The 22420-nt window shown below is 36.5% G+C and overlaps 2 protein-coding genes across 6 annotated transcripts in view; both read left to right on the top strand.

The window, feature by feature from the left end:
* The window catches only part of LOC6617753 (protein bunched, class 1/class 3/D/E isoforms), an 89872-nt gene that overhangs the window by 37493 nt on the left and 29959 nt on the right, over positions 1-22420 (top strand). Inside the window, exon 1 of one of the 5 annotated variants that reach the window (XM_032720664.1) lies at positions 9689-9945. The exons of 3 other annotated variants lie outside the window; for them this stretch is intronic. In XM_032720664.1, coding sequence (XP_032576555.1) covers positions 9704-9945 — 242 coding nt within the window. In that variant the 5' untranslated portion in view covers positions 9689-9703. Of the gene's footprint in view, positions 1-9688; positions 9946-16244; positions 16675-22420 lie in introns of those variants that run through there. One more of the 5 variants, XM_032720669.1, reaches the window with a different exon arrangement.
* On the top strand, positions 10289-11919 carry LOC6617750 (membrane-associated progesterone receptor component 2). The gene has a single exon (XM_002042026.2). It carries the CDS (start codon positions 11125-11127, stop codon positions 11782-11784), a length of 660 nt encoding a protein of 219 aa, XP_002042062.1. The 5' UTR covers positions 10289-11124; the 3' UTR covers positions 11785-11919.

Below are 22420 nucleotides of genomic sequence, written 5' to 3'. Positions count from 1 at the left end.
GCTTAAAGGCTAACTTAAGCTAAATACACATTAGGTACGATTTCTTACATAATAAGATCTTTAATTTAAATCACATTGCACTTGCTCGTGCGGTCAACAAAGAAACGATGGGGTAATAAAAACAATCAAAGCACATTTTTATAGGAATATTTGGGTGGCGCAAGAGGAATCTTATGTTAATTTCCGATGATTATTTGGGCACACTGCCAGCGGATGTGTTGCAATTTGTGTGCCCATTCTTGTTCGTTTTTTCCTCTCAGCTTGTGTGTTAACATTTTTCAACTAGATACTAGAGTACAGTCATGGCGATGAACATGAGCAGTACGAGTATGAGCCAAGGGCAGATGAACATCAGGCAGGCGACTTCAAACATTTTGCTCTCCTCTTCACCACCGATCTGCTGCCAACTGTTGCTATTGTTTGCGATATGCAGGACTTTTTCACTCTGCGAGCCTTTGTTTGTTTTTCGCCAGGCACTTTTCGGTGGACAAATCGAAAAACGTGGAAACACACACACAACAGGTACGACGTTCGCCGTCACACTGAGCCAGTCGAACCTTTTTCCTCGTGTTTGTCGACGATGTTGCTGATGGGCAGCGATGTGTTGCTGTTGTTGTTGCTGCTGCTGTCGTTCGGTTTCTTGTCGCTTCGGCTCTTTGTTTGCTTGTGCCGGTTTTGGGTCTCTCTCACACTTCTCTCTGCCTCGCACTCTCTCTCTCTCTCGCTGTGTTGCGATTATCTCTGCCGCTTTTTGTTTTCGATCGGTTTAAGCTTTTGTTTGGCTTTATTTGTATGGTCTTACCTTTCGAGTTCGCGCCGAGTTTGAAAAGCTTCTGACAATTGCACTTCAATTTCATTGACCCCGCACATCAGCGATTCGACTTGCCCTCTTCTCGCTTCTCGTAGTTTTCTATTTGGTTTTCCTGCTCGTCGTTCTTATCATTTTCCTGTGGGTTATCATGAATAACCTCGATTTTCTCAGGTGAGCTTGACGTTTAACCACGTGTTTACAGGCCTCTAAGTTGTAATACAAAGTTGCAGATCTGACTCTAACCGTTAATACTCAAAAAAAGGGTTTGAAACTACAACTTAAGCTTGAAATATAACCTTTTTGTAACTTCTTAAAAATTTTGTTTTATTAAGATTTTACATGGCATTATAGCCAAAGTAACAAATAATTTATAATTCCTCATACTCTCTGAATTTTGTGCACACTTTTGTGTTTCCCTTGCCTTACTAGCCCACATAAATCTTAATTATACTAAAGTATACTATCAGAAATATGACAAGCTTTTTGGCTCTGTTGCCGAATAAGAAGCATAATTTGAGCGTGGAGCTGATCGTGACCATCGAGGTGGCGACCTTTTACAGAACTGGTCTGGTAGCTGCACCCATTGCCATGTGGAAAATTACGGGCAACCAGTTTTGTTTACTTTGGGCTCCTTAAGCCCCAGACAGCGTCGATGATTACTTTATAAAGTACCTATCAAAATGTGCTTACCGCCAATAGGGCAATAAAAAAAAAGTGGACAAAGTGAGGCATTCATTATCAAATGTTTATTTCTCAAAAATGGTCTTCAGTGATTATTGAGTTGTGTTAAAAATATCAATGAACTGCACTGCATGATATTACCTAAATTATATAATTACAATTTAAGAAATTAATTATTATAATAAAAATAACTTAATTTTTATTTAGCATAAGTTTATATTGAATTCCAATTAATATATTTTCTCTTTTATTTTCAGGTATGTATGAGATGTGCTTATATAGCGTATGATATTTGTAAGTAATACTACTTGCATACCTATATTATTTTTAAATAATACTAGTTAGTATAGTTAGTATAGTAAGTGAAGCCTTTTCGCTGGGGGTTGATAGCAATATTCCGTTAAGTATGCTACACAAAATATAATAATACTTTAAATTGTTTTGGCCTAATAATTCTCAGTTTAGTGCCATTACAATGTTTTTTACTTTATTTCTTGTTCCATTAAATTTAAAGGCAGATAAATTTTCATATAATTTGGTAAACCTACCTCTTTATATTATATACGTATACGTAATTTTTTTAACTACATTAAACAAAGGAAAATGCTCAGAAAGCATTCTATGTGCATAACGTTTGTACTTTGAGGTGGGCACATGGCAAATATTGCTTAGACTAAAACACGACCATTGTTTTATTGCTCCAAATGACACATCGTATGTCATTACGTATACGCCTAGTAGACCAAGTATTTTCAGAAATTAATTCTTTTAGCATTGTTTTCACGCTCTCAAACAAATCTTCTGCATTGTCCTATTAAATAAATAGCCTTACATTTGATCGAACTCCCCTTTTATGACAAAAAATCAGTCTAAGTTTGCCACTTTCTTTGTTTCTCGTCCCCTTTACCCTGTTAACTTTTCGGATTTGCAGGACGACCCGCACGCACCAAAGTTCTATTGTTTTGTTAGGACTCTGAGCTGTTCGTTGTGAACATATATTCTCATAGCTGATTTTATGCTTTGTTTACTCAAGTATGTGGGTCATGCTCCAATTGCAATCAGGACAGCGAGAATGGAATGGGTTGGGACAGGCCCACCCACTCACATATAACCAATTAATGTTGGATGTCCTTAGAGTAGTGCCCAGTAACAAAAATAACGAGCTATTCAGTTCGGAAACAAAGGAAATTCCTTCAAATTCCAGCACTGACGTTGATTTACCTTGTCATTGAAATTCATTCGCTGGCATTTCATTCCTTCATGCGATGTTACACAGGTTTTTGTGGCATTTCTCTGCCATTGCCTTTCGGGGGAAGCCTTGAGGAAGGACCTTTCAAATGGTTTCGCCTCGTTGATAATTTATAAATTGGTGTAATTATTTTGGCCAGCGGAGAACTTACAAAAATGGGGACAGCTGAGAGACACTTTTCTCTGGCATTCTCTCTTTCTCTGGTTTTTGGTCTATTGTGCAGTGTTCATTTCTGCACAGACACATGCAATCGCTTCCCATCTCCCTTCCACTCGTTACACATGATAACGATGAATTTATGTTTTTTCATGTTATATTTATATATGTATGTATATGTGGTTGGGCTAGCACGTTTTCCTGGCCGATTTGCGCAGGCGTAGGAAAATTGAGAGCCCCCAAAACAGGAGCAGGTGTTATTTATGCTTCACTCAAATCCATATATATTCTATATTTATGTATACATCAACAGAGAGAGAGAGAGGGCAGTAGAGAGAGTGAGAGATAGATGGAAAGAAAGGGCCACTGCAACACAGAGCTAATAAGACAGAAAAGATATTCGATTTGCAAGGGAAAATGCTGAGGAAAAGCCAGATACAAATTTTCCTCATGCCGAGAGCGCGAAATTCACTTTCTTTGCGAAAATCTGTCTCTCACGTGGCTCTCGCTCTCCCATTTTCTGGCGAAAATGAACTCGCGCGTGCTCTCTTTCGCCTGGCTCTCTCTCATCTGCATGTTTGGGCGATGAACGCGCCACAAAAAGCTAGCAACAAAAAAAAATCCTACCCTCAGTCAGTCAATCTACACTTTGGCTTCTTGCTAAACCAAACACAAAAACAAGCTGGCAAAATATAATATTTTCTAGCACTAAAAATTATAACATTAAAAATCGGTTTAATTAAGTTTAGCCAAAGTATTTGCGATACATAGTTCGGGGACCTTTCTGCTGTGCAGAAAAAGAGCCATTTTTTGTGTGTGTGTGGCTTGTTTTTGTGGCAAACGCGGAAGTTTTCGCTGCTGTCGTCAGTCAGTCGTATTCGGACATCATCGCCGAGCGTTTGTGTGCGTTGAGTGTGCTGGCTGTGCGTGTATGTGTGCGTGCAACCAAATAAAGTTTGCAACAATTGAAAAGTTGTAACAAATCTAGCAACAAAAATATAATAAAATTCAAACGGCATCAAAGTGTTTCGCTTGATTATATAAAATAAGCGAATAAAACGAATGCAGATTTGCATCTGGGCAATCAAAAAGTGAAAGAAAAGCGAGCTACCAAAAAATCTTTCATTCAAAACGCCTCGGTTGATTTCAATGTGTGCGTGTGTGTTGGCCCCTCTCTCTCGCTCTTACATTTCGCTCTCGCTAGCTCTTACTGCATAGATAATTTCTAGAATTTCGCGCCCATTTGTTATTTCCCTTGTTTGTTTTTTTTTTCAACGCGATAAAAAAAATTATTATATTCTACAAGCAGTGATCAGCAAAAATTTCATTCATGGAAAACAAAAACAATTTAGAAATCGCTTTTAATAACGGAAATATTTTTATTAAAAGGTAATGTCACCCAATTCTAAATTGTAATTATTTGTGTTCGTATTGTTGGTTAATTCGTTTCGGTTTATGATTTCATTGTGTTGACCAGTACAAAATAAATGGCAAATTATCCAATCAAAATATTCCTCACATCTGATCAACATCAAACGAACATCAAACATTAAAGAGCATTTCAACTAATTGTTAAGAATTTGTATGGGTATTTTCACTGTAAGATTTAACTGCAGAGACTTCGACATATTTTATTTTAAATTAAAAAAAAAAAAAAAATATAACTGGCACTTTAAGATTTAACTGCAGAGATTGGAAAAATTTTTTAAATTAAAAAAAAAAAAATAAAAAAAATATAACTAGAAAGTAATTATCTTCGGGTTTTCTACGCTTGCATTGCCAACTATAGATGAGTTTATCTATGACATACTTGTGTTAGCCTAAATATTGGGATAATACCAAAGTCCACATACGCCCAAAAATAGGTCCTTGTGGAGAAACCAACCCCAAAGTGTTCTTAGCATGCAATATACGTACGCCCTCTATTTTCCACTAGTTCAGTACACTTGAAATCAATACAAGGAAAGACAGGCCATTGAGAAGGCAAACATTTAATCGCCTTGACTGGCACTTTGCCTTCAATGTCACGGTGTCCTTAATGGGCCAATGGAAAGTGTCCTTCTCCCCAAAGCCGCATGGCCATTAATCAGAAATCAATAAATAGTGGAAACCGAACGGCTAATTCCGCTAGAAGTTAAGCGCAAGAAGTTTAATTGTGCAAACATGATTGATGGCATTTTCACGAAAGACAACAAGACCATTGATTTTTCTCTATCTTATACGATTTTCCCCATTTTCTTGCGTTTTCCTTAACGAATCATTGTTGTTCTTTTGCCCACCACAAAGCATTTGAGGTTGTCAGCTTAGTTGTGTTTGCTGTAGCGTTTCCCACGCATTGGCATGGCTAAAAACCATAGAAAGGGCACCCATCCCCTTTTGATTACGCAACTCTTACTTGAAAGTTGATTTTCATTCATTTCCTTGGCGCTATTCGGAAATACCCTTGGGTTTTGGCTTAGTTTGGTTATCGTTCTGCCAGCCACAATGGCGTCACGTCAACGCTGCGAATACGCAATATTTTGACTAGTGACCTCAGCAAATGGGTGGTGGAGGCTACACACCAAAAAATAAATAAAAAAAAACGATAATACACACCCCGAAAAATTATCAACTTCGATTTGCGAGAGCGATCTTTTTCGCTTGAATGCAACTTTGCCTATAATTTGCCCATTTTGGTCATTTGAACAAAAACAATTTAATTTTAGATCTTTGCGTGCTGATAATTTGATTTAAGCAGCTTAACATCATCGCCGGCTAGTGTACGTCATATATATCGAGAGATAGAACATCTGGCTGGTTCATTTAATCGACGTTTGCCTATTAAGCGAATCGCATTTGTGCATCTCTTCTGTTTTTTTTTTTTCGATTTACAGTAAATGAATCTTGATGAACTGAACTGGCTTTGTTCGGTTCTAGCCGGTATTTTATCGGTTTTTGAGAGACTTTGATGATTGAATTAAATATTGTTGTTTTTTTTTTATGTATTTATTGATTTACAAATCAATTAAATTGAAGTATCGTTAAAGGAATTGAGCGATGAATTACTTTTACGGAACCTAATTGACCGCAAACTTGAATGAACCTTCGAGAAAAGATAATTTAAACTGATCCTATGAGAGCATTTTTATTATAATTTCGCTGGCATAATTAGCTGACCAAGGGCGTAAAATCACTGTGGCATAGTTAAACCGTTAAAAAGATTGTCCAAGGGGCCTACTTAAAATTAAACTACTTTTTTGTTAGTACTACCAAAATCCCTGGTCATATCAGCGCATGAACTTTTTTATATCCCGCCCATTAAAATTGAAATTTATGGCCCGAATGCAATGCTATTTCGTAGATGCGCAGCCCTCGGACTTCTGAAATGCAGCTTACGTGATGAAATCGTTTTGGAAATGTTGGCGTCCTTGGCAGCGTTTGGCGCCAATTGTCAGTCGCTCAACTGCAGCTGAACGGCAACTGGAGATGCCATAAAGTCAAGCGAAGTTGGGGGAAACAATAAAATGTTATCATAAAAATCCAGGGGTGAATGGTGGGGCAGCAGAACAGCAGAACATAGCGAAGCATCCGCCACGACCCACATTTGCAACCCACACAATGAATGCAAGCACTTTATGCTGCTTTATCTCTGCGAATGTATCTGAGGCAGCTGCTGATTGTGGGCTGTATCTGTGTGTGCGCCAGCATCTGTATCTGCATATGTATTTGTAGCTGTATCTGTGCGAAGCAGTTGCAGCAAACAACTGAGCTGAACTAAACTCAAATAACAACATGTTCAGGTTTCGTATTTTTCTGTTGGCCCATTCACAGGGAGATAGAAAGAGGAGGCGAGAGCAGACCACCCACCACCCCTCGATTGCTCCACATGGCGCATTTTCCAGGTCAAGGTCAGGCCTGCTGGTGTGCATCTGTGTGTGTGGCTGCCTTTGTGGCAAAAACGATTGCGTTATGTTTTTTGTATTTTTTTATTTGCTCTTGTTCCCAAAGCAAGTACTGCGCTTTTGGAAAGTTGACGAGTCCTTCGCGCGATCCTTGCCCGTACTTGTTTGCTTCTTTTTTTGTTTTCACTGCCATAGCTCAATGAGGCGTACACACACACATAGTCACTAGTAGACCCCCACACACAGATACTTTGCATAATTCCATTACACACTGCGTGAGTTCAGCTGAAATACGCATAACGATACCAAAAGTCGGCGTGATAAAGGGAGGGAGGGAGGGTCTAGAAAGGGAGATTTCGACTCCTTGCTGACATTGTTTTAGAATGTGCATAAATTTCACGCTAAAATGATTTTTATTGAACGCTTGGCAGAACTACGATTTTAATTTAAGAGAGTATTTATTGAAATGGGAAATTTATACGCACCAATATTGAACTGAATATTAAACTACTTTACACCACAATAAGTAATAATTTCTAACAATATTTTAAATATACACAATAAGTTTTCAATGTGGTGTTCATAACGGCTGTACAAATAATTTGCATATTTGTGTATATCTTTAAAAATACCCCAAATTTTCAACGTATATTTAAAGTCTAACATTATTCAGACCCATTTATTGTGTGCCATGATTACCTTGTCTGTGCCTAATAAACTAGGCATCCCATCACATTACTTCCGCGGATTCCAACTAATGTATATCAAAGCCCACTGTCCCCGGCACGTGTTCAACTAAACAAGAAAAGATCCTTGGCAAGCATCCATTCGTCCATTGTGTTGAGTAGCTCTGAAATGATGCCCTTACAATGGGCATCGAGCATTAGACATGCAGTTCATTTACGAACAGAGATTTTATTTTCTTGTTTCGCGCTGTGTTTAGTGTCGAGTTGGGTTCCATTATTAAAATGTTTTCAAGGCGAAATGGTTTTGTGTTGTTTCATGCTGGGTGCCGTGTGTCAGTTTCAATTGAGTGTTGTGTGGGGGTTTTGTGAACGAGAATGTGAATGAGTTCGTTCTTTGGCATAGCATCTCAAGGTTTTCCACCAAACTCTTTGCATGAATATTACTTGGCATGCTGGTGCCCCAAACCCGACCGACCCCTTCATACCTTCGAGGGCTTAGAAGTGTGGACCCTTAACCAAAAAAAAGTACTTGTACTGCCGCTTTGGTACGTGACTGGTCCGCTGTTTGGTTGGTTGTGTGGGCGGCAGAGGGAAGTCAAAGTCAGGGTCGAGTAACATCATCGTTAGGGCCCCGCCACTTGACAATATTAAAAAGGAAAACATATGATACCCCAAAAAAATGTATATAAATAATTCTGTCGAGTACATATTACCTGCTAACCTTGGTGCCCTCGGTTCGAGTGATTAAAAATGCTAATTAATGTGTGTAGCACATCAATTGTTACATTTTTTTCGTGGTTGGTGGGCTCATGTAATGCCCCTCTGGGGAGGCATCTCTCGTGCCTTATTATTGCTGAATTGTCAGTGCTTTTTGCTTATCGCATCTTAAACAAGTTGCTGCACAGTTGTTGACACACAAGTGCCTCCAGACGGAGCAGTCATATTTCTAGCCGAACTGTCAACTAGCTGTCAACAGGCGCCATTTGTTGCGGGCTGCTGGATAAAATGGGAAACCAGCGACGACCCAGTGCTCGACTAACTTGTGCTCCAGAGACATATTACATTTTTGTACCACTTGACAGGCGGTCGAAGCAATTTCTATGGCGGTGGCACACTATTCATTTGAAAGCAAGCACTTCCTTGGAATGGGAAGATCACATTTCCAGCATTATTTATTTATTCCTGTCATAGCTAGTGAAATACATTACTTTTAATTTGTCTACAACTTTCAACTTAGACATGGAAATCCTAACAGTTTACAAATTATGCACCAAATCCAAATATGCAGAATTTTTTTTAGAAAGATTTGTAATTTCTTATTGCTTTACACACCATTAATGTTAATTTGTTAATCCGACTGAGATACCCATATTGAGATACCATACAGATAATTTAGCAAAATATAAAATTAGTGAAGAAAAATTCAATTTGTTTTTGGAGTACACAGTACTTGTTGCATTGAAAATTAAATTCATTAATCGAAAATGATATGATATTTATACAAAAATCCTGTACCAAAAGATTGGGTAACCTAGTTTGTGTTACTGCATCTCGCATGCTCTTTCATCCGCTTCTCATGTGTGTTATGTAAGCGTTGATGTTCATCTTCCCATTTGTACGTGTGTGTTTTTTTTGTGCGAGGCATGCAACAAAATGCCTTGTGGCATGTCAGAGCTCTGTGAATGTTAATTAAATACTTTACTCCACACGCTGCAACTTTGCTTTTAATGAAGACACATGCAACAACAACACCCACACTATCGCCACAACACACCACATAAAATGGAAGCTGAAACAGAAATTGATGAAAATTGGCAAAGTTTCAAATGAAAGCAAAATGCAATTTGCCAATGCTTTTGTGATTTGAATTTAAATTTTTTCTTTTTGTTTCTAGTCGGTTTTTGAATAACTATTGCAGAAAACCCGAAATTTAACAATAAATTCTATGAAATTAAATTAGAATATTACACTTTCAAATTAATAATTTTGAATTGGTATGCTAAAATTGTTTAAGGCCTTTGCAATGGTTATTTGCCAAACGTTAGACTTTTGTATTTCAATTTTATGGTCAATTTCATTTAAATTATATACGAATTTGGCCCAAAGCAAGACAATGCGGTGCGCTACTAAACAGCACAACTAACTTTGATTAAACAACAAAGATAACTGCTAAACGACAGAACAACAACAGTTGCATGAACATAAGCGTTGCCAGCATGGCGGCAACAGTAGCAACAAAATGGCGGCGTTAGCCAACAAAATGGCTGCCAATATGGCGACGACCAGCAGCAGCAGCAACAACAACATCGGCGGCAGCGAGTCCACGCTGCAGCAACAACAAATGCTACACCACCAACAGCAACAACAACAGCAAGCACAATCCAATCTCATAATGCCCGCTGCAGTTATACAGCCCGAATATTTACTCAATAATGATCGCGGCTTATTTAAGGTTTATTGTTTTATCAAAGATTTCATCGGGTAAGTAAATAAGAAGCGATAGGTTGTCAAACACACGACAAGTTTCTCTAGAAAATTGAATTTTTCCGCTTAGTTAAAAGTTATATTTAACTATGGTAAATTTAAATTAACCATACATATATGATATATATCTTTTTTAATTAAATGCCAATTAAAGAACTAAAATGACCACATAATTTAAAAAATAATTATATTTGATTGCATTCATTTCGGATACACAGTGAAAAAAAATTTACAATTTGTAAAGCAAAATATTATGAGTACATTTTTTTAAATTTTTAATTATCTGCATTGAATCAGAAAAAAATTATTAAACGCATTTTTATTAACACTTCTTCAGTAGCTCAAACTAAATACAAAAATATTTAGCTTTCATTTTATTGAAAAAATGTTGTTAACACCTTTAAACAACATAAAAGGTCAGACTTTTCTGTAATTAATACAAAGACCTATGTAAACAAATACTGATTAGCACCCTTCCATTAAGAGTTTATGATTTTTTAGGCATATTTTGGTATTCCTCTTTTTTTTTTGAAACAACACACCACCCTGTATCAGTAATATTGTTTTAAACTTTTTTTTTTTTTTTTGTATGCCGGCGCTTATCGTTTTTCGTGGCACACACACTTGTGCATGCCAGTGTTTGCGCCTTTATTTGTTCATATAATTCATATTTAATCAACTGATAATATAAGAAAACTGTTCAACCTGCTTTTGTGCTGACTGCCCGGCTCGGTGGCTCTGCTCCAATTTCTGTGCTCCTGATACACTTGCTGACATTATCACCTGCCCTGGCACCGCGAATGATATGGCTGCGAGTATTCGTTTGTTTGATAACAGCCAGCCATTTGATATTTTCGAAGGCAGCGGCGTAAAAAACAAAATAAACTTCAGCTATCGCTCCGAGGTATTGACAGATAAAATATAGAAATATATGAGGGCGAATAAGAGCTAGATTGGAGTGGGCCTATTTTTCAATAACAATTTTCAAATTTATTTTACAAATGATGCCAATTTATGTGTTTGAAAAGTTTTCTTGCTCACACCAGTATTTGAAAATAACATTTCGAATGGATCGTAGTTAGCATTGAGAAATATTTATAAATACTAGTTCAGTCAGATACAAAATTCGAATTACAATTATTATAACTTTGGCTAAAACAGATATAAAAATTTATTATGGATGGGGAGTTAAAAGCTTTCGGCTTTACGGTCAACATTGTGTTGACAGTCCTTGCGTCCGTTTTGGTATATTTGTACGCCTATTGGCATCATTGGGTAAATAAGGAAGAAAATGAACTGACTGTCTCGAAATTGCTGACCACCAAACTACCCGATTTGCCGCCAATTAAATTGAACCTGGATCAATTGTTGGGATTCGATGGGACACGAAGTGATGGCAGAATACTGGTGGCGCTCAGGGGAAAGATCTACGATGTATCCAGTGATTTCGAGGAATTCGGTTTAACCGGAACCCTATCTCATGTAGCTGGCAGGGATTTTACGAACTATCTCAATTCGATTATGGACATGCACAACTCGGAGATCAACTATGTGGATCGTTGGGAATCCATACTGGAAACAAATTATTCATGTGTGGGTGAAGTCATCGATGAGCAGGGCAATCCTCTTATGGGAAAATTGGAAAATCATAATGCTGATGTAGTTGAGGAAACTGAGGAAGACATGATGGAACCCATCAACACTAACGAAAAGTCAATGAAGACACTTAATGAGGTTTTAAATGCCGAAACATTGCCATCGGATAACAAATCGGAGAAATGTTCAGAAGAACCCAATTCCGAAATCCGTATCCATGCAGAAATTTCCGATTGTTAGAAATGAAAATTTAAATTTTGCTATAACAAAATTAAATGGATTAAAATTAAACAGGGACAATCAAAATGTAATCATGATAATCAAGCTATCGTAGTTTTAATAAACATATAATTTGCAGTTTTATAACAGATTAAATGGGACCGTTTTAAATTGCTTTTTTTTTTAATTGTTTAACACGCAAACTTAGCTGGCAATACATGCAAAATCAAATAGTTTGTACTTATAAGTTCATAAATTTCTATATTCAATTACAATTTGTCACGTTACGTTTGATGTTTTGTTAGCACACATTTAATTATTCATTCAATTTCTAAGAAATCGCAGTGAAAACCTCTTCAACTATTTTCTAAGATACTTGACGTTAAGTGCCAAATTAGGCAAAGCGTTTCAATTAAAAGGCGGAACGTATTCCGTATTTGACTCATCCTCATGCTGTCCACCTGCCAACAGGCTGACAAAAGAATATTCTGAGTCGAGAAAAGGGCGATAGACTTGTGTGCTTATATTTTAGCCATCAACACCCACTCGGTTGGTGGCACACATCGTGCAGTTTTTGCCAAAGTTGGCCAACCACGCGAAAATTGATGCCATTTCTCCCTTTTCATTTTCTTGTTGGCCAACAAATTGCACTCGTGTGACGTCTTTTGGCAGGAAGCTAGCTCTTTAAAATTGCTGAAATTTATTTTTACCGATACCCATGCACTTAATTTGTTGCTATACCTGATTACGACAATTAATTAAATCATTTTTTTTTTTCTTATTTTGCTTTATATTATTTTCATCTTCATTTTCTTCGACTACGACGACGACCTTTTGCGTCGTTTTCGTATGAACGGCTCTTTCAATCATTTAAAAATTAATTATTTGCCTAGGCATAAGCACTTGAAATTGATTGGAATTGGATTTCACCTAATTAATTGATGTTTATTTTTGCATTTTCGTTTTAGGTAAGCGTGTTTTTATTTCAACCCACCGCAAAAGTCAGTAAGTTAAACGAGGTGGGATAACTTTTAGTAAAGGGTTAATTAGGCAGAGAAAATCAGAGAAATCAGTAGATCTTACAGTACCACAATCATTTTCCTTAGTTCAAATAAAAACCTTATCTTTCTCAAATCTTGGCATATTTCGAGCAACACTTTCGGAAATACCTCCTTTCCGTTTCCAAAATCATCTCATATTGCCTAACATTGACGTTGAGTAATGCCCTATATATAGAATATGACTAAACAATACCGAATATGCCGGGCTTATCGCTCGACCATATAGATTATCAGCGCGGCGATAAGGGTTTCCTTGCTGAGAACGTTCAACTGACAGCTGCCCAGTCCCAATGACTTTCAAGCAACTGCAATTAAACGCCAATTAGACATGTGTACGACTGTTTGCACTTATATATATATACACTTTAATATAGATAGATATAGATGGGTTGGTAAACGAAGGCGTCGCACAAAATATATACCAAGCATAAATTCGCTTTAGCTGCAAACTATTTTTGCCTCGACGCTTTAACGTTTGCTCAACTCTAATGAGCCAATAAATTCACATTACGTATACGCGCAGGTGGCCAGCTGCTGTAATTTGCTTAAATCAGAAAGCAAAACTGTATCGTTTGCATTTTCCTTTGCGTCGCTTTTCTCTGACTTTTCTTTCACTCAGGCGCGCACTGTTTGTTGGCTATAAATTTCACGCTAACTCGTCACTTGTCGCAACCTATTTCCTCTAATTTTCTTGGTCTCCCCTGCAATTTGCAGCATGGGTTATGAAATCTTATTCCTTCCCCTATTCATAATTTGCCATGAAATCGGTCTTTACAGAACATTCGATAAGTTATTTGAACATGTGCCCAGATATTTCGTATTTGCATTTGACTTTTCGCATTTCCATATTTATTTGTTTAGAGTTGGCTAGTCAAGTGGCTTATAATCAAATTGCACACGCTTTTCCTGTCAGTTGATAAAAATTGTTTGTTTTGTTTGACGTCAGTTATTCTTAATTCTTATATTAAAGTGGTTGGAAAGTATCTATTAGTATAGTCATCTAGATACATTCATTGTGTGTCATTTTATTAAAGTCATTTTGCATCCTTTTTAAAGTTTGAAATTGGCGATCTTTTAAATTGGCGGTTACTTCAATGCAAATTGAATGTTATCAGTTCTATTTCCTTTTCATTTGCACAGCGTATTATTAATTGATATTTTTGCTTGTCTTCCTTATCAGAATCATTTACATATGGGTTTTATATTCTTGAAACCAACCCAGACTTCAAATGTTAAGACACATTAAGGCCCATTTATTGACTGGCTGATAATGTTTTGCCAAGATAAAGTTGTTTCAAAGGCGGCGAATCTTAAGAAAACAGAATAATTTGCACTAAAAAAAATTGTTTTCAGGAGTGGCAATTATTATTATTATTATTATATCTTATAAAACATATTTTTATATTATCATAAAAATAGAACTGTTGAAAGCTAAATTTCTATATTCTTGTAGTAAGCAAGTGATTAGCACAAGGATTTCAATTTAATTGAATTTAATAAAAACAGCTTCTCAGTGTTTTTTATTTCCTAGCTCGATCCCTCTAAGAAACTTCCACCCAGTTCCACTGCTTCCATTTGTTTCCCCACTTTTTCTCCACCCCCACCTATCACTCAATGCTAATTATCAGACGGTGATTAGATAGAGTTATATTTGATAAGGGGCACACGACGGTTCTCCGATGTAATCTACTTTGTTTTTTTCGACTGTCGAGTATGGTGTTTTTTTGCCCCTTATCGTTCATCGGTGCTCCAAAGTAAAAAGTGAAATAAAATATAAAAAATAGCTTCGGCTCCGGTCGTGTGTGTAAATTTTGTTTCTCGCCTATTATTCGGCGCTTTCGTCGCCGTCGTCTTCCCAAACTAAAGAGCGAAGAAACGCAGAAAAAATGTATTTTTGAAAATAATTTTATTGCTAGCGTTGAGCGCAGCCACGACGTCGCTGCCGCCTTTTTGGTTTCATTTTTTTTTGGTTCGTCGTATTCCGCTGGTCGTTTTTGGATATTGTGTAAAATTCAGTTTTTGGTTCGAATTCAGTAAACAAAAACTTGTCGCCGGCGTGAGACGCAAACGCGAGCAACAAAGGTTTTTACAACCGAAGATCAACGAAAGAGTAAAGACCGAATTGTATTTGTTTAAACAATTTGCTATAGTTTAAGAAGCAGCTCTGCTCTCCATCCGTTCCGCGTTGCTCTGTCTGTCTGTCTGTCGCTATTTGTATCTTACGGATACGCGTCGAGTGATGATGACGCGCGTTAATTGTTGCCGCTGTTCTTTTTCGATGTCGATGGCTCGGTACCCTGACCTTGTTACTGACTGATTGTGAATTCTTTTGCTTATTTATTTACCGAATCGCGTTGGGATTTCTATGTACTTACAGTTGAGATACAAATCTATCTATCTATCTGTCTATCTATGTAGTTGGCAATCGCACGCACAATTTGTCTAAATCGAATTCGTCTAAAAATAAGCCGCGAGCGAAAACAAAATGAGGGAAAACGGCAAAAACAAATTGTGGAATAAATTTTGGGTGGTTCAAGAGTTTTGCCTTACATTCGGTTTTCTTGGTGGGAGATCGCTTAATTTCTTTTCACATTCGAATGGAGCCAGAAATGGTCCGGAAAAAGTCCAAATATATTGTACAAAAAGTGGAAGAATTTCAAAATCTTAATTTGCAAGTGTATAAGAGTGAGATTAGTTTAACTACAAATGCAATTATATTTTTGTTTAATTATACATTATATATAATTTGATATTCAGTGAAAATTGCTTCGAATTACAAAACACACAAATGCATTTACATAAGTTAAAAAAATGTTAATATAAATACACAGCAGAATCACGTTTTGCCATTTTGTACACAAATTCCTCGACTATCGCAGGCGCTCCTTTGCTGGGCAAACACTAAATTTGTCTGCAATTTCAACTTTGTATCTTTCGACTGCTCGTGTGCGGCTGCTGTGCGTATCTTAATAGATAAATTTAATTGGTTAATATTTATTTTTAGTCAAGACTTGATTAATTGCCACCCGAGAGGAGGAGTTCCGTCGTCGCTCCTCCGCTCGGTTCGGGGAATTCTCCAAACGCCGTGTTTCCCTCATATTAGTTTTTGCTATTTGGCACGCGCTACCAGTTCCAGACAGCGCTTAACAATTTATCAGAGAGAAATACTGAAATATATATATATCAAGAAACGGCGACAACAACAATGTATGCAAAATATATAAATAAAATTATAAATACAATTGGCCAATGTATCGGGAGCCGTTGGTCGTGTGTTGTTGTCCAAGTTGAAGTGCATGTTTCTCTCGGTTTTTTACTCTCTGTATGGCTCTCACTCTCGGTCGCGAGAAAAATAAAATTAATGCAAAATTCGAAAATTCAAAGCAATTTTTGTTTTTAGTTGTCGTTCGACCGGCTACACAATTCGTTTGCTGTTTCTCCTTACCGCGCCCCATTGAATAAATATCCAATATTTCAGAGCGTTTTTATATAACAGCAGAAAATCAACAATATCAACCGAAAGGGTCAAATATGCCAAACAAGTTGTCCAAGGCGCTAATTTATTAGCCCAAAAATAAATAAACGCAAGGTGAAAAAGTAAATATTTACGGGGATAGCCAGCCCATAAATTGTACTAAAAAAAAAAATCCTACTTGAAATTAATAAGTGAATTTGAAAAGTGTGTGAAAATGCTCAAATATCCGCGCACCACATCGTCCACTTCATCGGGTTACTTCGATGATGATGAGGCCATGATGAATCCCTATCAAACGCCTCCGGCATCGCCGCAATCCGTGCCCCAGTATCTGCAGCGTCACATGGTGCGAATGTTCAGTACTGAAGTTGATAAGTAAGTCGTCCTCGATGGGGCATCAATTTTATATATAACCTTCTTTGATAAAGTCCACTGGGATTGCCTAATGGGAAGGGAAAAGTACTTGGCTCACTTAGATAAAGTGGGTGTTTATTCAGAATCAAGTAAAAAGTATAAAAATCTTGAAAGACCTTCGATACAGCACAAATTTCCCACAAACCACACATAAAATTTGAAATTAAAATCGCAGGTCTAATGTGTTATGAGATTTATGCCTTGGGCAAAGTATTTCTAGTTGTTCTATAAATATGCATAAGAAGCGCTCAAGAATCAGTTATTTATAGTGACTGATTTTAAATGGTCACATTATAGTGCAGTAGTAAAGTCGCAATTTCTCTCATTTAAAAGCAAAATAGTGCCCATTTTATTTTATATTATTAGTACAAAACAATTTTGTAAACCATTTACATAATTAATTTCCATAAGTGCAAACGCGACTGGCTTTAAATGAACTGCAGTAGCAGCGAAAATGCTTAAAATGCAAAAATAGAGGTTTATTAAAAAGCTTAACTTGAATAATTGCACAAAAATCGATGCACAATAAAAGCGGTAGCAACAGAATCGCTGCATTTTATATATCCGCCCTCTGCTGATTTCAAATATATAAATACATATAAATATATATAGGTATATATGGGCTATACCTTATGCACTTTCGATTCTTCCCTTTGTGTGTGAATGTGGGAGTCTTTTGTTTATTTATTTTAACAGCCACGCGCGCACATGTGCCATGTCCCACCCAGTCCACAGTTTTCATTTTCTTTTTGTTTTATTTTTTTTTTCAAAACAGAGAAGTCTACTTGTTTGACCGTATATCGCATTCATCGCTCATTGCATTTCTAATAGCATATTGCAAAAAGCGCTTATACACTGCACCTACATATAAAGTGTTTAATTGTTTTGTTCTCAACGGATGGTCTATAGATTTATATAGTTAACTTATTAATTTAATCTAAAAGTTCTACTTTTCGTAAAGTGCATATTCAAGTCCAGTGTAAGTTGTGTTTATACATATACAAGTACGCAAGTTAGTAATTAACAAAAATCTATTAAGATGATTAATTGATTTGATGCGATTCCTCAATACTTTCAATATTTAAGCATGACGTCAGTTCCATTATTTCTAGCTGTTTCAGCAATTATTTATAATTAATGTCATTACAACCGTTGACTTTCGACCGATTCTGACGCAAATTTATGCCGCTACTTTTCTTTATTCCTTTGTGTTGCTGCCCTTAGAATAGATGTATTATCTCTATGAGGGAGGAAACCTTGATGATAATGGATCGTAAGCTACTAATTAGCTCAAGGCAATTTCATCCTTGCTTAAGTTGTCATTGTCATTTAATCGGAAATATTAAAAGTAACAATGATATACTATTAAACAGATAATGTATGCAAAGCGAGATAAACTTTTCTTTCAATTTTTGTATTAAGCTTGCTCTATTTTTCTTACTTTTTCGTTTGTGCAAACGATTTTTGTTGTCTACGAAACACAAAGTAATTTTCAATATCTCCAGGCAAATGATTATTAGACTTCTAATTTGGTGAACCCCTTTCTTCGTTTCATATCTGTCTGCTGTTGTTTTTTTACCTTTCGTGTGATACCTTTCTGAGTTTCAATTTTTTTTTGATTAACGCCCACAACTGAACAACAATGAGTAGTAATTAGGCGAAACTTTTCTGGGCTGTTGTTCATTTTTTTTTTTTATCAATAAACTGCCTTGAACTCCTCGCATAAAATACCAACAAAAAGCTTTCAGAAATCTTGAAAAGCCCAGACAGACGAACTAAGAACTTCAACTACAATAATAACAGGTGGAAAAGGGCTTGTGCCACGCCCACTACAAAGCAACTAGCACGGCAAGAAAAAAAGGAAAGAAGTACATTTGTGTCAACGACTGAAAAGGTAAATGCACTTCAAAAGGTCGTGTGCGACCTTTGACCTTTTCGTGCCCAGCAGCGCTTATAACTGCGAATACCTATACCTATATATGTATGTATGTATGTGTATGCAGAAAAGGCGTTGAGGACGGAAGAGTTTTTCAAGTGGAAAAGCGGCGTGAAAGCGGCCGCACATGTTCTTTGTTGCGGGAAAAGCTGCTAATCGTTCGAATCGTTGCTCCAGCTTATCGAAAGGAATCGACAACAACTTATTTATATCGCGATTATCGATTGGATCTATTATTAAGTATGCGTTGGTATAAATTTGGTATAATTTATACAAGCATGTCAGTAAATTTGGTTATGGAACTTACTACTTTATAGTACTTAAGTCAATCGAACAAAGCAATACGCAAATAGATATTATACAACAACCTTGACATTGTCTTAATGTCAAATCATGATAAATGAAACGAAATGCAAAACAGTATGCAACAATTAATCTTTCGTACCTTCTACTATAAACGTGTGAACACCGACGACTTTCCCCGCAAATTCATTTCAGGGGGTGAATGAATAATGTTCAATAAATTTTCGCTTAACGTGAACACAAAATGTGAACAACAAGAGGGAGAAGAAAAAAAAAGAATATAAACAGCAAAATGTTAGCGAAATATAAACAATAACAGCGGGGGAGGCATAAATCTTCGATTCCAGACGATGGGCCAGAAGGGCGATGAAAATGTTGATTTCAAGGTGAAAGAGGCGCCACAGAATCGACTTGCCACAAAGCCATCTGTTCTTCTCGGCCGAAGTGAAGCCAACCTGAAAAGAAAAAATAACTTAATAAAATTACACATGCTGCGATGAAAACAGGAACTTTCAAGGTCAAGAGCTGTAAAAATACAGCTTTTAAACCAAACATATTAAAGGATAGATTTTTCCAACATTTATTATCCAATGAAATAGATTTTCATTTAAGTGTTTTCCAGTTATTTTTTTTTTCTTCTTTTCTTTTGAGATGAAGAAGTAAAAACTATTTTCCTCACATGTTTTGCCCATAATTTTCTCTACTATATTTACACCTTTGGCTATATGCAAGCATATGTGCATATAACGCACATTCAAATTATATTGACCATGAAAAGTGTTTTCGCTTGGGCGCTGAATTTTCTTCAGGTGTTCAATCGCTAAAAAGTTATTTACCCCGTATGTGTGAAATGGAATTTTGTTTACGCCGAAACAGTTCGTGCTTTTCCGAAATTAATGTTGGAAAATTGTGTGCCAAAATATGTGAAAACTCATTGAGGGATTTCTTTAAGCATGAAACAATTACACTAGCTTACAAAATTCAGATGTTACTCATGGTATAAAAGTTTAGCGAAATCCCACTGTAATCAGTATAATGAGATACATTTTTAAATGAGCATTTAAACAGGAACCAAGCATACAATTTCTTATGTAGATAATTAATTGAAATCTATATTTCAAGTAATATGGATAACGATTAATAGTAGAAAAGGTTATATGTACATTCGGTGGGTGCTTTCATATCTTAAAACTGGTTTTCTCTTGGGTAACAAAGACTACTTATTCCCACTTACTTTATGGCTTAGACTGTGGAAATAGGAATTGCACAGACTTAGAATTGATAATTCGCTGTCCATAATCGCTTCTAGCGGCGGCATTATCATCATGGGTCGCAACTTAAGATTGATTTGATTGCACAAACACGTTTCCAATTCCATATATAATCCTCGCCACTTACACGATTAGCACGTGAAACATGAATGATAGTCGTCTATAGGCGGTCGAGCGATAGTGCTATATAGTAAGTAAGTAAGTAAGTAAGTGCTGCCTGTAATACGTGTCTTTCCTGTCGATTTGTTTACCCGGCTGCGGTTAGATTACGTTCGCCAGCGAGAGACGTAAATAGTAGGTTGATTTAATAATGCTAAAATGTTTGCCACGAACTCATGTCTCAGCGATGATGCGAGTGTCTAATATATATGTTCCACTGCCGCCAGGCTGTCTCAGTTGTAAATCGAAAATCAATCCACTTATGGAGGTGCGACCACAACCTTGCAACCTTGATTAGTTTAAGCCAACTTTATGCACACTGAGTTCATTGAGTTGTCCTCTGCGCTTTTTCCCGCCACTTTTTGACGTCACTTTAGTTTTCTTTGCCCATCGCAAACCGATCGTATTTTGACTGTAAATATTTCCACTTTTCGTCTTTCGACTGGCCCCTTTTTGGCATTTCGTTGATTTTATGACTCAATTAAAAGATAAATACGCAAAGTGCAAACATTTCAATGTTCAGTGAAGGCAGCCGACAAACGAACACATGACGTCAACCATCAAACAAACAAATTGTTGAAAGATTTATGAATACTTCGAGTGTCTATATGTATTTGAATAGATCTACGCAAACACGCACTTTTCAAAGATGAAAGCGAAAGAGTTGGGCCCAATGTGACATTTGCTCCTAGTGAGTGTCATTAAACTGTATGATGGATAATTACGGAATTGGAAATGCTCGATGTTGTTGACAGATGTATAGGCATTTTATTACGGAAATTAAAAGACTTCTTGTGGACTTAGAAAAAAAAAATAAATAAGAAATACATCCTTACAACCTTATTAGATCTCATTTTTTGTACGTGTAGCTAAGGAATATTAATTTGACTGATAAATTTCATGTACAATATTTATTTCTACGGTGCATCCTGTTCTTGCTACTTGCCTTTATGTTTCTGCCTCATTATTATTTGCTTTCATGAGTAACATCTTTATTTATCTTTTGAATTTACGACTCTCGACTGCGTCAGCAGTGCGTGAGTGAAAGGCAAAAGTCGCCAGCAAGTTAACCTTAACATTTACTTGCCACTTTATTTAAAAAAAAATGTATATTTAAATTTTGGCCGCAGATTTGCATACAAATTCAATTAAAACGCGTGACGGAATTTCGTAAGCGAAATTTTCCCAAGGCAGTTGGGGGAAACAATTATTTGATTAAAACAGCTAAAAGGGAAATTCAAAAATGAATGTAAAAGGCACATAAAACCTTATCCATTGATTAACACATATTAATAAATGTCAATTTGGACTTAATTTTCTTCTTAAGCGATCCAATGTCAGGGAAAATTTTTGTACATTTATTAATGGCACTCCATTCGAATTAATGTTGGATTGACATGTCAAGTGGAAATTAGAGAGGAAGCATTCGAGTGGCTAATCAGTGTTCAAATGGCTTTTCTTGTTGTGCGTTTAACACTCACCACCCACCACCACACAGTCGCAGTAACGGAGGTCAAAGGTTGAACTTGACGTGAGTTCGCCTTTCGCTTTTCAACGGTCTTGGGTTGAGGGGCAGGTTTTCACCGGGTCAGAGGTGCTGGCGCCACCTAATGACTTGCAGCCTGGCATTAAATTGCCATTGCCTGGAAAACTCTGAAAATGAAAGTAACAAAAAAAACCCCAAGTCGAGCTCACGATTTTGAATGCACAAAACCATAAACAAAGTGGTTGAGCGAATCTGGAAATACCCTATTATTTTGTGCAAGATATTTTTATAAGTACTGAAAATATTAAAATAGTGTTTACTTTTGGTTGTTGTATTAGGTTCACATTTATTTTTAATAATATATAATATATAAGTAGTAATATGTATAATTATTATATTATTTTAATAATGGTAATCATATATATAGTTCACTTTAAGTAGAGCAACTTTTTAATTGTAAATTATAGACTCCTTAGAGTTCTTATATTTCGCAGTGGTTTGGGATTTATTTAAATGCTAAATACTGATTAAAGAACTCGATATACCCTGTAA

This window comes from Drosophila sechellia, chromosome 2L (assembly GCF_004382195.2).
Source record: "Drosophila sechellia strain sech25 chromosome 2L, ASM438219v1, whole genome shotgun sequence".
NCBI lineage: Eukaryota > Metazoa > Arthropoda > Insecta > Diptera > Drosophilidae > Drosophila > Drosophila sechellia.
This window is presented reverse-complemented; position numbering and strand designations above follow the sequence as displayed.